Raw genomic sequence first — 16,091 nt, forward strand, 5'->3', positions numbered from 1 at the left:
ATCACAATGAGCAATACGCTGCCTTTACTTTTGTGACAAAGTTATGTTATCATCGCGTAGGGCTGCAGTTGTGAACAGGAAGCATTTTAAAGTACCCTTTGAGTGGTACGTTCAAGGATGCTCCAACATCCAAGGGTTAACTAAATCTCAATCAGGAAAACTACTTTAGATGCATGCTCTCATCATACTTGAGTGATAATTAATCATCTTTCTGCTGTGAGAATGTAAAACAGCTCTTCTTTGGGCTGTTTTTGCCATCTCCATCTCATCCCAGCCAGCTCCAGACTGATCTCCAGGTCTCGTCCAATGACCTCCTCAGTAATCTGCTGCTGCTGGTCACATCTGTTCAATTCACTTCAGCTGAAGACTTTTAACTTTGTTACCAAACTCAATTTTCACATCTACTGTACATCCCGACCACTGTCTAGACTCAATTTAAATTCAAATAACGCCAAAATATAATCCTTTCAAGTATCATCAGTCATTTTTTCAGTAATCACTCACAAATAATAACATTTCATTAAGTCTGTCCTGATTGTACAGACTGTTGAAAAAGCACTTTGTCAAAAAGACATTGTCAGAAAATTTAATCAAAAAGACAAACAGCACTCAAAATAACAAATTTCCTCCTGTTCAGTTAAGTCTTAAATCTTAAATATCAAAGGATCTTTGACTGCACCAACAGTTAGAGGTTTCAAAATTATCCTCACTCTTAACTGTGATGTAATGATGACATTACTGACAAAAAAATAGACATCACACTTTCAATTTGATGAATTATCTTCCTCGAAGAAGTTTTCAAGTCTGTGCTTGTTGATTCTAATGGCCCACTGAAATGAGGGGAAATCAATGGCTGCCTTGAAGGTGAGAAATCAATCTGAAGATTTAGGGTTTGCTTTGAAAAATGGTCTGAAATGATGTAAGTATATGCAATTTGCAATGAATGAGCTAAAACTGTTGTGCAGCCATTGATGTGGATGATTTTATCCGCCCAAGTGAAGTCATGGACTCTGAACTTCACCAAGAGATCATCATCAGCCACAGGAATAAAACATTACATGAATTAAAGCAGAAAGTAAGTTTTATTAACATGTTAATCTCTTTGCTAGCCTTTCAATATTCACAAGGTCAGAAATGATCAAAGCTATAAAAAGAAAAAAAAAACTGACTGCAGTTACATCTGAAGTGACCTGTTGAACTCAATGAAATCTAATAAGGAGTAACTGGACTTTGGATGAGGCCTATCCAACAGAGTCAGGTTCATTCAGGTTATGGCGGTTCATTGTTGTACTCCCAGAGGTACGGTGAGATATTGCTATCCACCACTGCTGGTGATACATGGTGGTTGTTTTACTTCAGACATGCAGACACCCTGTACTCTCCAAAGGGTCAGAGTATAGCAAGCAGCCATATAACAGTACTAACTTTAACTCATCAATCAAATGACTTAATGTGTTCCTATTTTTTGTTCATATCTAAAGGGAATTGTTAAATTCAAAGGAGTTGTGAAGTATGGTTTTACTATCCCAAAGCAAAAAAGAACCATGACCAGCTTAACATTGGCAAAATGTTAAGATTTCCAGGTGTTAAAAACAAACTGCTGGATAAGAATGACGGTGCTTTGATAAACTAAACAGCGACCTGCATTGCAAGAGATTCAAGTTAGTTTCAACCTGCTCTTGTGATAGCTGATTGTGTTTAAATAAACAGGTTACAAAAATGTGGAAGCCAACATGCAAGGGCCCCTAGTTCAGAGGAGCCCTGCTCACCATGAACACACGACGCAGCGCACTTTGAATACAACATTTAAAGTGTTGATCAGTAAAGTGCAGCCCCACTCCCTATCAAATGAGTGGTATTCTAACACACACACAAACACCAGACAACAATTCAATCAATCCATCAAGTTTTCTAAGCTAATTTTTCATAAAGGTTTTCTATTATAAATATTCGTGTTTATACACTTGTAATATTCATGGTAAAAAGGTGTCCAATCAATTATTTTGATATTGATTTAATCATGATTTTTAGCACATTGGACTTCCAGTATTTGTGGCATGGTGGGGGATATTGGAGATTATTCATTGTTTCCTATACATCTTTCTTTATTTGGAGGTTTACACAAAGATTTTTCCTATTGGTTCACTGCATTTTTGAGATTTCCAAACAGCAACAATGCTCTGAATTTCAAACCCACGGCCTGCACAGTAAATACTGTTCCAGGTTGTACATCAGTGTTGCCTTTGGTGTCACACTATGATAGTATATTTAATTATGCACTGTAAATTGAACCTCATCTCCACATCTAACAGCATGACAGTTTCATATTGCCAAAACTCTTATCTAATCTCTTATCTTATCTCTGTTTAAGGTATATTTCCACATTATCTAGTTATCCTTCATCAACTTTTTTTAAGTAAAAGCATGAAAGTTGTGCATTTGTAAAGGTCATATTTTGTGCTTTGTGTTGCGTTCACGATCACACTTTCTTAACACACATTTGGTTCACAAGATTTCCATCAGAGTGTTACCACCATGGGAATCTTGTGATAAACTTTTTTTTTCCTCTGGAACTGAGAAATTGTTAGATGTGCTGGCTGCAAATATTCTCTGTATGAAAACAAATCCATCTGTGCAAACATCAATACTGCTGAAGATATTTTCGTACGGTTTCATGATCCCCTGGGAAAGACACTATGACTCATAATCATTTTCCTGCCCCCAAAAATGGAAGGAATGTGATATGTAGGACAGGTTACACACAGATTGTGATGCAAGGTTTATTTTTTACACTTACCTTGTTGATTTTGTTGGTTTTGGGGAGCGTCTGACTGATGTGCAGGTCTGTGTACCTGAGCGGGTTGTTGATGTCGCATGGCACTGATTCAGTCCGTACCAGACGAGCTACTATAGAAAAGAAGCACAGAGCAAAATTAAACAATACTCCATAATAGCTTTGGGAAAATTAGGAGAAACTCTTTATCAGGCCCTGTTTCTAATGTGAAAAATGAGCAAACTGCCCTTTCTTGAGCACTATCCATTCATTATCACGTACAGACACTTTGTTGAGGAAAAAAGTCTCCTTAAGCGAACTATGTCATTAAGAAAACTGTCACTTTTTCTTATTAAAGAAGGTTAGAAGAAGTCTAATTAGCTTTACCTTGAGTTGTTCCTTGGTGGTCTTATTTGGTGGAGAAAGGAGGAGGGGGGAGACAGAGAAAGGACAAAAGAATGTGAATTCTGATAGCAGATAATGGGAATTTTTTCAGTGCTGTCTGTTAGTACAAACAGTGCATGACGCAGTCACTTTTGTCAAACCTAAGTGGCTTAATTAATCAGCAGATAACCTTCTATCTGTCTTTCATTTTATAAATGGGGCCTCTACTATTAAAAAATGTATCTTTAGTGGCTCTAAGAACTCATGCACATTCAAATACATGAATAATCATGAGAGCAGAACACAGCAGGGCTTAAATCAGTGGGTCCTAACCCACTATATTAATTTTGCACTCTGTCAAAGATACTCCAAAGCCTCCACAACCACACATCACAGACTCTGTATTTAACAAGTGTATTAATGTACATTGTGGCCAGCCGACATATTTACTGACCATCAATAGCTAGTGTAAAGTCAGCCATGGTGACTGTGCACAACACTCCAAAAGTCCTGTCCCTGCTCTGAACAAGGTGATTCCTGGTGGCAAAGCTAATGGTGGTTAGCTGGCAGCTAAATCACAGTATGTAAATGGATTTTATAGCAAAATTTTAAAAAGCCAGCAGTTACACAGTGACGTTTTTGCTGTGGCTCTCGAAAAACAAAGCTCTTGCTTTTAAAAAACTCTTCTTCAAACTTCTGCAAAGCACATTGAAGTAAGTTGCACGTACTGTAGCTGGCTAATGTTTTTCATGTGTAACATTAATCTTTGATGTTTTTTCATAGTGACATTAACTTATCTTGTAGGTAGTGGTCTGTTGACCACTGTTTTAATTTGCTGTGTTTTTAATCTAATGCCAACTTCAATGTTGATGTCACTTTCAGAATTTTGATTAGTTTTACACAAAACTGCTGTTTTTTCATTATTTTGCACAGGCCATCACCTGGCCTTTCACTTTAGTAAGTTTTTCAAGTGGTACCTCTAACTGTTGCTTGATTGATTTTTATGGCAGTAGGTGTCATTTTACTTGAGATTGTTAGTACTGCCCACCACTGCAATCAGTGCTTGCTTCTGGCAAGCTTACAGCTCAAGTGTGTACAGTTAGTTGCTGCTTGGGGAGAACCAACAGGGGCTGTACAAACAGTCCAGCAGTCACTGAAAACGATGAAAATTCACTTTGCTTTCACTCTGAATAAACCTTTTGACCGCACATCAAACCCCCAGTCAGACTGGAAAAGAGCTGACCCCCAGAACATTGAAGTAACCGAGTGGTATAAGTATCCATAAAGTAGTTACTGAATTTCAAATCATCAACCGTAGAAATTAGAACATGCTACTGTTACACGAAGGAAATATCCATCGCTCTACTTTCTCAGGTTACTTCATTGCACATAATACATTAAATATAAAACCTGGTTCTTGAAAACTAAAATCTGTAAATGAAAAAATCAAATACCTTTGAGGGATTCTCGTCCGCCTCGCTGTATGATCAGTAAATGGCAAGGTGGGGCTTCTTTGGTGCATTTGTTGTGGCACTTCAGCCTGAGTGCATACAAAGAGAAAGGGAATTTGATTAGCGGTTTCCTTTTTATTATTTGTGACCAGCAGCCACGAGAAAACGAGCAAAAAGTCGAACCAGCACCAGTTGTGTAAACAAAGAAAAATCAATAAAAAAAAAAAATAGTGATTTTTTTTTTTTTTTTTTTTGCAGAATATGTAAGTTGAAATCATGAAGAAGCCACTCCATGTTTCAAATAACAGTATTGGGTGGTAGCTCAGTCCGAGTTGGTTGTGTAGCGATTCAACAGTAAATTAGCATACTGGTTTTCTTTGGCTATTCACGTGCTTCTGTTCTTTTTTTGACCAATCAGCTGCACGTTAAAAGGGAACCACATGGCTACTTATGCAGCCACTCCTGCATATAAAGTAGGAAGCTGCATGTGTTTTCATCACTCAATGAAGATGTAGATGGAAAAACGCATTGCAGAAGAGCTAAATTGTGGCTGTTAAGGCGCAAATCTTTGGTAGTACTTCTTCAACATTAGTTAAGTTATTATATTAGTTTGTTAATTAACATGTAGAAAAACAAGGGAGGAAAATGTCACTTCAGGCAAAAATCAGTCTGGATACTTACTTGCAGTTTTTACATTTCAGTCCAAACAACATTCCCTTTCCACATACTATGCATGTCTGGGACATCCAATACTTTGTAGAAAACCTGCAGGCAAAAGAGAGTGAGATAAGGATATTTAAAGAAGCCAGGAAATCACTTTAAAGTTGTTGCACATTTGTGTGACATGTAAGAGCTGTGGATTATCATGAGAGCGTCCTGACCTTTTACCTTTAATGACATTCTCTCATTCTGACAGCTTTTGCCAAAGAAGGCCTCACATCCCCTGCGTAACCTTTCTGCGAAGACAACAGATGCCTGCAGAAGCTACTTCTGTGAAAGTGTTTGCCTTCCTAATCTCCCTAACCTGCTGATTTAATTTGGGCCCATTTCATTTTCATCTTTCAGTAACCCTGTACGAATGCAGCACAGCGCAGGAAGAGGCCACCGGGTTTACATCAATACCACCATCAGTCCGAGTGATGGGAGCTCGGAGGCCTGCGCCACTCTTAAAGAGACCAACATGGTCTCTTCTCAAACACGCAAATTCACAGCGCGCTCTGCAGTAGCAACCAATTCCCCGCAGAGATTAACTGAGAGGTTCCAGCATGTATGTGACTATTTATTGCATTTACTGATGCGACGCCTGTGTGCCAGCAGTGCTGCTGGCTGGCTAATGTCAGGTGACTAATGTAGTTTGACAGAGTCCGATTCTCTTTATTAGGCCCCTCCTTCGCCTCAGTTGAGAGACACGGCTCAATCCATCTTTAGTGGACTCTGCTGTCAAATATGGATGGTGATGTGACATTAAGGGCAGATTCTGTATAAAGAAAGGTTCTTTCAGCATAGCTGAGGCTCGGGAGCAAAAGTGGTGCATTGTCTACCGGCTATGCAGATGCACTTATCTTAACAGGCCAACAATGCGATCAAGGGCGCACATTAGAAATATGCAAATTGGCACATGAAGGAGATTGCTGGATGGAATAGCGGCATTTCTCTTAAAACCAGTCTTAATCTTCAAATAACTGCTCTATAAATTCCACTTGCGCTCAGTTTGGCTGCATATGATGAGGATTAGAGCTTCTCTCTCCACCTCGCTGACTTTCAGCAGGCAAGACACCCACGTTCTGGAGGTTGCTGAGATCCCACAACTAATACGGTATTGTTTTACTTTTCAGATCACTAGCGTTTGGAGTCAAGCAGGTTGAGAGAGATGGAGAAAAGCAGTCAAAGGGAGAAAGAGAACTGAGATGAGTTATGCAAGAGGCCCTTTTTAATTGGTATTTGCACATAGGCAAACTCACACACACACACACACACACACACACACACACACACACACACACACACACACACAGTTTCCTTTAGGCCTACCTGTGTTTTATTGAGTTTCCCAGATCTCTTCGGGGAATCTGCGGGGACCAGCGAGGCACTGAGAGAGTGTCTGGAGAGGAGGAGACAGGAGGTTGTTCTGTTTTTCATTTTTTTAGTTAAATGGTAATCCTGTCAGAATGTCTTTCAGAGTTAACTAAATGTCTTGAATCAAACATTGGATTCGGCACATATGGCATTTTGGGGGAATGAACTAATTTTGTAGCGAATCTTAATCAGCTGTTTGTATATCATGCACACAGTCATTAGATAGATAGATAGATAGATAGATAGATAGATAGATAGATAGATAGATAGATAGATAGATAGATAGATAGATAGATAGATAGATAGATAGATAGATAGATAGATAGATAGATAGATAGGCCAACAGGCTGAAACTCTTTTTGAATTGTGAATTGTTTGCGTGTTTTGATGCAGATATCTCGGACGATGGTGCTACCTGTATTCCATTGTGAGGCACGCTTGCTTCAAAAGGTTTCCACAACAAAAACCATTCGCTTGTTCCATTAGTGCATGCAGTGACTGAGTGGCCCGGCACATTTATTTATTTATGCACCACCTCTTCATACCAGGTGAGAATGGCAGCCTACACAGAGTTGCCTACGAAGGCGACTGGATGTGGTGGATATACACTCGGATGATTGCGCACTCTAATGGTGTGCTGGCTGCCAATAATTCAATAACAAAATAGCCATGCTGAAAAATGCTGAAAGAGGCATAGGTCATATCAGAAAGTGCACCATGCGAGATCATTTTTGTGCTTTATTTCAATTTCTGCAGAAACCTCACATATTACAGGTGTATTTACTGCAGGTTATATTCTGTTACGCCTTTGACAATTTAGACATGAATAAGTCCAGTCAACCTTGACAAAACCTGAAACGGATAGAGGTAAAACCCTGACGATGGACAGCAGACAAAAAAAGACCACTATTGATGCAGCTGAAGAAGAAACGCTGTCTTTTTCATTACATGCATTCATCTTCCTTGTCTAAACCTGGCACCTACTTTACCCACAATGCTACTTGACAGCTAATGTAGCCTCAAGCCGCTAGCCCCAAACAGACTCCACATCAGCAGATGTTTTTCATTTTCAAACTTGTGGTCTTCAGCCAAAACGCTTTATCAATTAGAATAACAACTGTTACATTAACAATGTATGAGGCAATTTATCAGACTTGGTGCAGCTCCTTCTGGATCCACACAAGCTTTTATACAAATCTTTTCACATATGCAGTAGTACTCCCCAAGACCTGTAAACAGACTTTGATGTGCAAAATCGACACACTTTCCCTTTAAAGTTGTGTGTGTATGTCTCATATTTGAAGAATTAACTGGTTTTAAATAAACAGAATAAGTATGCACACACTCTGCTATTCATCAGCACAAACACACAAGCAAGCACTGGCCCGTTTCACTTTTTTGCATCTTTTAGGCTTGTCGGCTGTCCCAATTTTGACTCAAAGGTGTGCTGCAAGAAGAAAGTTCAGTCAATGAATGTGCAGCTTTGAACTGACAAAATAAAACCAAAGAGAAGAGGAAATGATGGATTCAAATGTGAAATAACTGTTATGCATAGTTATTTATGGGTATTCTGAATACCAGGGGAGAGGAGACTTTTATGTGTGGCTGGGTGGAGTTGAACAATAAATTGACCAATTGTGAGGAAAAAGAGAGAACCACAAGCCAAAAAAAGAAATCGATGCATCAAAGTCTAATGCCTTGAAAATGGAACTGTAGGCTGAGGTGTGCGCTGAGATTGATGTCCATGAGACAGAAGAGCTTCACTCAATCGTGTCAGAAATTGAGGTGGTCTTTGTCAATTTTCATATTCACAGCCTCTTCAATATGTGTTTTGCTTCGTTTTTTTATTCATCCTAGAACACTCGTGTTGGCGATGATGATATTTTGACAGCTTGGCACATAGATTTCCTGCAGCTGCTGGCATATGTTTATGGCTGAGGTCAGCTCTGTCACCTCACAGCAATAAGGTTCAAGGTTCAAACATGCCAGCTGGTTAATTGGTGACTCTAAATTTGCAGGTAGGTGTGAAGGTAACCGGCCTGTCCAGGATGTACCCTACTTTTGCCCAATGCCAGCTGGGATTGGCTCCAGCTCCCCCTGGTCCTGACTAATGGATGGATGAATGTTCTGCCCCGTGTGTATGTATGTAAATGGGGTGGACAACATTTCAGAACCACCTTTCACTACAATACACTGCAGGCCAACGCCACCACCCTCTCTAACTCCAAAAATACACATAAAGTACAACAATCACTGATAGTGTCGACAAAAACTGAAAATCTATAAGCTTGGTAAGAGTGGAATTCTTGGAGGAAGCTCTCCATTGATTGCATTAGACTGTAAACTAATAAAGTGGACAGGCACTGTACAGCGTTCATTACAGGCATTTTCTTTTACAGCAGAGGGTCTCGATCACGCAATCTTCCAATTGTGTTCGTGCACTTTTTGTAATTCGCATTGCGTCTCTGTCTCTTTTAACAATGGTTGGTGTTGGACTGAAGACGACCGTCAGCTTTAATGAAAATACTGACGGCAGATAAGAGAGAAAGGAAATATTTGTGTGACTCAAAATTTTCATCTGGTGAGTGGCTCAATCAGTGCTATTGATTGATTGCAAGGCTGTGCTGTGCTAATTGCATGGCCCTGGTGCCATATAGCATTTCCTGGTTCCTGAACACCCTTCCTCCCTCCTCCTCCTCCTCCTCCAGTCTCTCCAGAGGCTTGGTGTCTTACCTCCGCACGCCGATGCATCGCTCAATTACACTCAATCAACTTGATAACTCAATACAGAAGGGAAACTGACATCATCTGCTGTTTGTCAGCCTTGTTGGCGACTGGCAGATGATTGGACTTTTCAGCAGCGTGGTCAGAGCTATTCATCATAGTATGTGTGTCCTGTTGACGTCCCTGTCTGTCTCTTTGATGATTCGAGCATCCTTCAAACAATGGAGGGAGTGTAGATTTATGTCAGTACTGTTAAGTGCTCACGAGAACATGAGAACGCACACATGCCAATCATATGAAAACGCATGAGCTTGAGAAATGTCAGACATCTTGAATCTGGGCCTTTCCTGTGAAGAATGGTAAGGTTTTAAACGAGATGATGAGGAAAATTTTGTCTGAACTAATAATCTGTTTTTATTTATTTGCATTGATGGGGATATTTATCTTTTGGTTTTGGTTTTATTTCATGTTATATGTTTATGTCTACAGCAGTAGTACTCACCAGCAGTGGCGAAGTCTGCCATTTCTGTACTGGATGATTTCCTACCTAACACAAGGGATTCACAGGTGCATGCATGTAATTCAGCGCCATTCCCTCTCACTGATAACAGCCTCACAACTACCTGTTTGCTCTCTTTACACAATGTTAGAGCTGTATTAAGCTACTGTTAATGAAAACAGCCGACTGACACCGCTCGCCGTTGCAAGCATTCAAATGACAAAATGCTGGATCGATTTTGAAGCAATTACAAGAGACGCATCTGTCACCAAAGTTAATGTGGACCATCAGAAATTAATCTGCAACAAAACAGCTGTCATTTGTGTATTTTAATAGAACATGAAAGAAGAGCCTCAGTGATGAAGAGCTGCAGGTGGCATGTTCAATCTCAATGAGATGAGCGACTTTTACCTTGGTTTGCTGTTGCGTGGAAAACTACTCACGGCATGCACAGCAGTTACTATTGACTGCCTTCTTTAATAAAACAGTGTGAATTTGCTCGGCTGCAGTCGAAACAGACACACTAGTTAGTCTCCTGTCGCACCTCTGACAATGCCTGCTATAGTCTTAAACCACACTAGATGTTGACTAGATGTCACTAAATCAGCCAGCCATCAAAAGAAATTGTCATTTCCTAGCCATCAGAAAACACCTCAACCATAGTGAAACCCCGTAGACCCCCATAACAAAATGCCAATTTTTCAGCAGAAATTAACATCTTTACAGCAGTGTAGCTATTCCATGTTCATGACAACTGTACGGGGGGTGAATTTCACGTGTTTAAATTATCTTAAGGCTTAAAGTTATGCATAATCATGGTGCTTTAAGTAACAGCTAGCTGCTCTGTTTCAGCAAGCAGACTTCATTCAGCCCACCTCAGCTCCACCCATACTCCACCTTCGTTGCTCATATTTGGATTAGCTGGGAGTTGGGCAGCATCACAGATGGCCAGTGTCCAGAGCCACTTTCAATGAGCTTCACAATGGCTCTTCAGAAACCTCAGGGTGACGTCACGGAGACTACGTCAACATTTTATGCGGTAAACAGTGACACATGCCGAACAGAAGAGCTTTAAACGTGAGTTCACACACAGCACACCTTCCAATGAGAAAACAGACGTGCAGAAACAAAGCTGAAGTGTAAATGAAGGTTAATAAAGTCACACTCATCCTCACACACAGGTGCAGAGTGAACCAGTCACATAAATACAGCAAAAACATTTTAGGCCATGCAATAACAACACATCAAAACAAATAATTCAGTATTGTTTATATGCGCATGTATGTATCTGTGTGTGTGTGTGTGTGTGTGTGTGTGTGTGTGTGTGTGTGTGTGTGTGTGTGTGTGTGTGTGTGTGTGTGTGAGACAGATGAGCCTGCAGGAGCCGAGAAACCCCAAGGCGCCAGACAACTGTGTCCTCCTCCATCTTTTCTGATTGGTTTCAGCCTAATTAAGCTGAGGCCTTCCTTTCCCCTCCTCCATTGGCCGGCCACATGACACACAGCAGGCCATAGGGTTGAATATGGTGCGTGTGTGGGTTAAAGAGATAAATGTAACTACACTGAAAGATGAAGGAATATATGTTTCTAACTCTGTGTGGGTTAAACAGAGGGAGGCGGGGATGTTTATGTGTGCAGAGCTAAAGGGACTACTTGAGTCTAGGAGTCTATTTCGAGCCAAATATAGTTTATTTGACGTTAGAGTGAGATGCCTCTCCAAGTGATTGACTGAGCGCTAAACACTGCTATTCCCCACGGAGGAGAAATTTTCACTGCAGGTGAAAAAGAAAAGAGTGGAGTGTGTGACACTTAAAACAACACAAGACACAACACGGGGAAAAAGACCACACAAATTTTAATTATTCTCATTGTTCACCTCCTCCTGTCATTACCAGAATCATGAAGGTCCTACAGCTCAATGGGCAGAGTGCAGCACTCAGGGAGTTTGGATAAAAGCTTCAATCAAATGGTTGAATGCAATCAACGGCATAACTGGCACACAATCATCAAGAGATAATCAATGACTTGGGATGGGAATGCCAGACAAATTCTGAACAAAACAACAGTGGAAGGCAGCACTGAGAAGCCGGTTTTACTCGGTAAGAGTCTGACATTAGGGTATATACAGTGGACTGTGCAGAGCAGCAGAAGAAGTGAACAGGACTGTAAAAATGTGTAGGCGTTTGCTGCACAATGTGCTGCATTAAAGCACATGAGTGTTATATGAGCGATATGTTACAGGCTGTTGCTCGACCTACTCTCATCGTTTCTCATCCATGTGTTTTAATGAGGACTTCCCACAAGCTGAAAGCACACAACTGACCGTGTTTCAGTTTGGAGTGGCAGCAAGACACGAACAAAGTGAAGGGCAGAAATAGACAAGGGGGCTTCTTTTTCCGATCTGAGTGTGGGGAATAAAAACTCCTCCGATGAACAAGAGACAAAGCCAGGTTGCTCAGTTACTATGGCAACAGCTACACGCCGATCAGCCTTTTTTGCAGAATATTGTGCTGTCATCTTTGACGAGCAAGCACACACACACATTTGCAAATAACCCACATACACTCACAAAATCCCTTTGATGAAGCGACAATAGCAATCACTGCGCTGGAAAAATAGCAATTATGTTGGATGAAACAAGTACGTCCGCACGGCCTTGCAGAGAGCGGGTGTCTTTTAAGAGTGCGCAGTCTAAAGTGTGCCAGTGAGACAGAGGGGGGAGGGATGGGAGAACAGATGATGCCTGCAGGCCTTATGGCTCAGTTGTGACATTCTCGGTTGGAGAGCTCAAATGGCTCGGAGCACGCAGACAAGTAAAGCAAGCCGATGGACAGAGCAGGTTTTGGTGGTAAAACCACTCTGACGCTATCCAGGGCTTTCAGGTGATGTAACATGGCCCCTGGGAGCCGTAATAGAGCATCAGGGCTCTTGGACAACACTGATGACAAACAGCTAATTGTTGTAGCAAATATCCAAATTTGCTGTCTCATTAGAACTGGGTTGCCCCCCGTGTGTTGTTCTAGCTCCTATCAAAATGTGGAAGGGGCTCGAGAGATATCCCAAAGGTGGACGAGAGGGATGCTTCAGTGGCACTGACAGATGGGAAGCTCAAACATGCACAGTGCATTCAGTGTGTCATCACCAAACGGCGCTTTTCTTCTACAGCATGCAGCCTGTTGATACGCGGGAATGAAAACATTAGATTTAACTTTCGTGGGACGTTGAATGTTGCTAACATCTATTGCTTTGTTACACTGCCCTGCTGGCTAGTTGGCTATTTAAACAGTTTGTTTAGATTAGCTGAGGTGCCAAGTCGCAGCTCTAAAAAGACTGAAGAGTAATTCATTGTTTCTGCCAGCGCAGTTTGCAAAATTCCCAGTGAGATCGGTGAGATCTTTTGCAAAAAAAAAAAAAAAAGCATTTTAGTGTTGATGTAGCAGCAGCACAGCGCTCAAAAAGACTCCTCTGACTTGTGACACCTGCGATGCTTTCCCACCAGTAAAGTAACTATTGACCAATCCACCTCTTTATTGACTGTGTGCTTATGACCTCCTCTGCAGGGTTTCATTAGTTGGAGTGACCCAAGAGCTCTGCGCCAGAAAGAGTCAATTAAGCCCAACTTGCAAAACATACAGTACACTACCTGGAAAACACAATCCAGGTCCTCCTATTAGGTAAATCTCGCCTTGTTTACTGAGAAGACACAGACCAAAATACAGGGAAAAACAGAAAGCGCAGCACATGATGGAGGGAAAAATACCCTTTTGCTGAGCTACAGTTTCATATTTTTGGTCCACACCATAGTTGATAAGTTCACCTTGTTGCTTTTTGATATGTGATACAGGGAGCTTGTTGAGTTTTGTAGCCAGTGAACAGAAGTCAAAACAAAGTCAAATGTCAAAAGGTGAGATTCATCTATTCTATCCTCGTCAAAAATACAACAAAGCGGAATATGCTCTGCTCTCCAAGCATGAGTCAACACGTCAACATCGATCTCTTCATACCTAAGAAAGTATGAAGCGATGGCTGAATGACAACAATCTCATGAAAAAGTAAGCTCGGCTACTCATTTTCCTCACCCTGTTTTAAATTTAGCTGTTGTTTGTAACCATTTTTATATGCCAATTCTCAAAGGGACCTCCATTGTGGTGCCACGCTTGGCTGCTAGGAGATAGGTGACGCAACGGCAAAGTATCTATGCGAGGTTAGGGTGAGCGGGTGACGTCATTAAATGATGTAGAAATAAACAGCGGCTTGTAAACAAAGCGCATGAAGAACATTTAAGCCATTTATACCCACAAGCACACACTCACAGACTCTCACTCTCTTTCTCTCTGTATCTCACACACATACATTTTGCATCAGGTGTGTGTGTGTGTTGGTCAAGTCCCAGGGATGGTTCTGGACCTCCAAGTGAACACAAGGCATCATCAAGTGTCAGGGCGTCTGTCTGCTCCGACAGTGTGAGCTCAAACAGCCTGAGGCGCTGGATGTGAGCTGTCCGTGCAAAATGCCAACTTTTCAAACTGGCACAAACAATGACTTGTATGATTACATGAACAATGATAACACCTGGAGCTAGAGGAAAAAACAGCTAATTATCCAACTTGAAAAAAGTGAAATTATTTTTTTTAAACCTCTATTGTGCACAAACATGAGACAGAAGATGGACATGGCAGTGTGCGATAGCATTTGCAGACAATGAACATTAGAGCGGCTGCACCAAAAATGCATTACTGGGTCATTTCAGTTGTTGCAGATAAGGAGCTTTCTACTGTCTTTCTCTTATTTCTCCGTGGTTCACTTTAGAGGCATTTTGTTCCCATCACATTTAATAAGACCCCATTTACATTTAGGGAAAACGCATATGTTTACATGCAAACAGAGTTTTTTTCATGGAAAATGATCATTTTTAAAAACTCCGGCCAAAGTGGAGATTTCTGTAAACAGGGTTAAACAGCGTTTTAGGTTCCGAAACGTCACAACATGCGGCTGAATACTTAACGTCATGTGAGCGACCCATGTTTACACTCGCGCCCATAGGTTTGGCATAGTTATGATGCGCTCGACGGCGTATTTATCCAGGTTCATGTAAACGACAAGATTTTTGAAAACGATGTTGTGTGCACGATGTTATTTTTGAAAATGGAGGGGCCAAAATATCCATTTTCCAAAATACCCTGCTACATGTAAACGTAGGGCAAGAGTCAATGCAGGTCACTAGACATGGACATAAAGAGGTAGATGTCAAAGGCTCTGCACACCTGCACAGGTGTTTCTCACTTGGGCTAATAAGAGCTACTGAAATAAGTAAAACCACCTGTGTGGGCTTTAGCATGTGCAGGGATTTAGATCAGTGTTTCTCAGTTCCGGTCCTCGGGCCGCACTGCCCTGCATGTTTTAGATGTTTCCCTCCTCCAACACACCTGATTCAAATGATCGGCTCGTCATCAAGCTCTGCAGTGGCCTGATAACGAGCCACTCATTTGAATCAGGTGTGTTGGAGCAGGAAACATCTAAAACATGCAGGGCAGTGCGGCCCGAGGACCGGAACTGAGAAACACTGATTTAAACACATGTCTGCAATGTCAGCACATTCCCAGAAAACATTTAAGTCTTCTGGCCGCAGTTGTAACTATGATTGCTGTCAATCAAGAGCAAAGGAGGAGGTAGTGTCACATCAGGTCTGGGTGAATGGATGTTTCCTTTAACCATGACTGCGGTCATTCCCTAACTTAAACCACTGAACAGATTTATTTTTCAACAGTGATTTGGGACAGACAGACAAAATCTCTCTGTGGAGTCTGAGCCTGAAGACTTTTTGATAAGACTTAATTATCACATATCATCTGTCATAAGAAACAATTATCGTTACTCCATTCACTTGTCTCTTCTCATTGACATTATGTAGTCCAGTTAATAGTGACATAAGGTCGCAAAACACTTCCGTGTGTTGCTCTGGAGGGTGTGGAGAGAGAATGTAGTTTGTCATTTCATTTGGAGGAATTGTTGTAATAAACCTCCATTTGTCACAATTGTGTATGCGGGGGTAGAGGAAAACAAGGGGTTGGACCCAAATGCAGGACAGCCTGCAGGCAGTTTGATGAAACAAAAGCAAGCTTTAATCATATAAAGCTGATTCCAGTCCACAAAGCAGGCGGGTGACAAAAACTGAGGCAGTAGGC

At 41.2% G+C, this 16,091-nt stretch overlaps 1 protein-coding gene across 3 annotated transcripts in view; it reads right to left on the reverse strand.

The window, feature by feature from the left end:
* ksr2 (kinase suppressor of ras 2) overlaps window positions 1-16,091 on the reverse strand; it is a 123,126-nt gene that overhangs the window by 34,487 nt on the left and 72,548 nt on the right. For all 3 annotated transcript variants that reach the window (XM_070963668.1, XM_070963669.1, XM_070963667.1), the window contains 5 exons: window positions 6,640-6,709; window positions 5,290-5,373; window positions 4,612-4,697; window positions 3,161-3,181; window positions 2,798-2,907 (listed from right to left, as the gene is read on the reverse strand). In XM_070963668.1, coding sequence (XP_070819769.1) covers window positions 2,798-2,907; window positions 3,161-3,181; window positions 4,612-4,697; window positions 5,290-5,373; window positions 6,640-6,709 — 371 coding nt within the window. The remainder of the gene's footprint in view (window positions 1-2,797; window positions 2,908-3,160; window positions 3,182-4,611; window positions 4,698-5,289; window positions 5,374-6,639; window positions 6,710-16,091) is intronic.

This window comes from Chaetodon trifascialis, chromosome 6 (genome assembly GCF_039877785.1).
Source record: "Chaetodon trifascialis isolate fChaTrf1 chromosome 6, fChaTrf1.hap1, whole genome shotgun sequence".
NCBI classification, from domain to species: Eukaryota; Metazoa; Chordata; class Actinopteri; order Chaetodontiformes; family Chaetodontidae; genus Chaetodon; species Chaetodon trifascialis.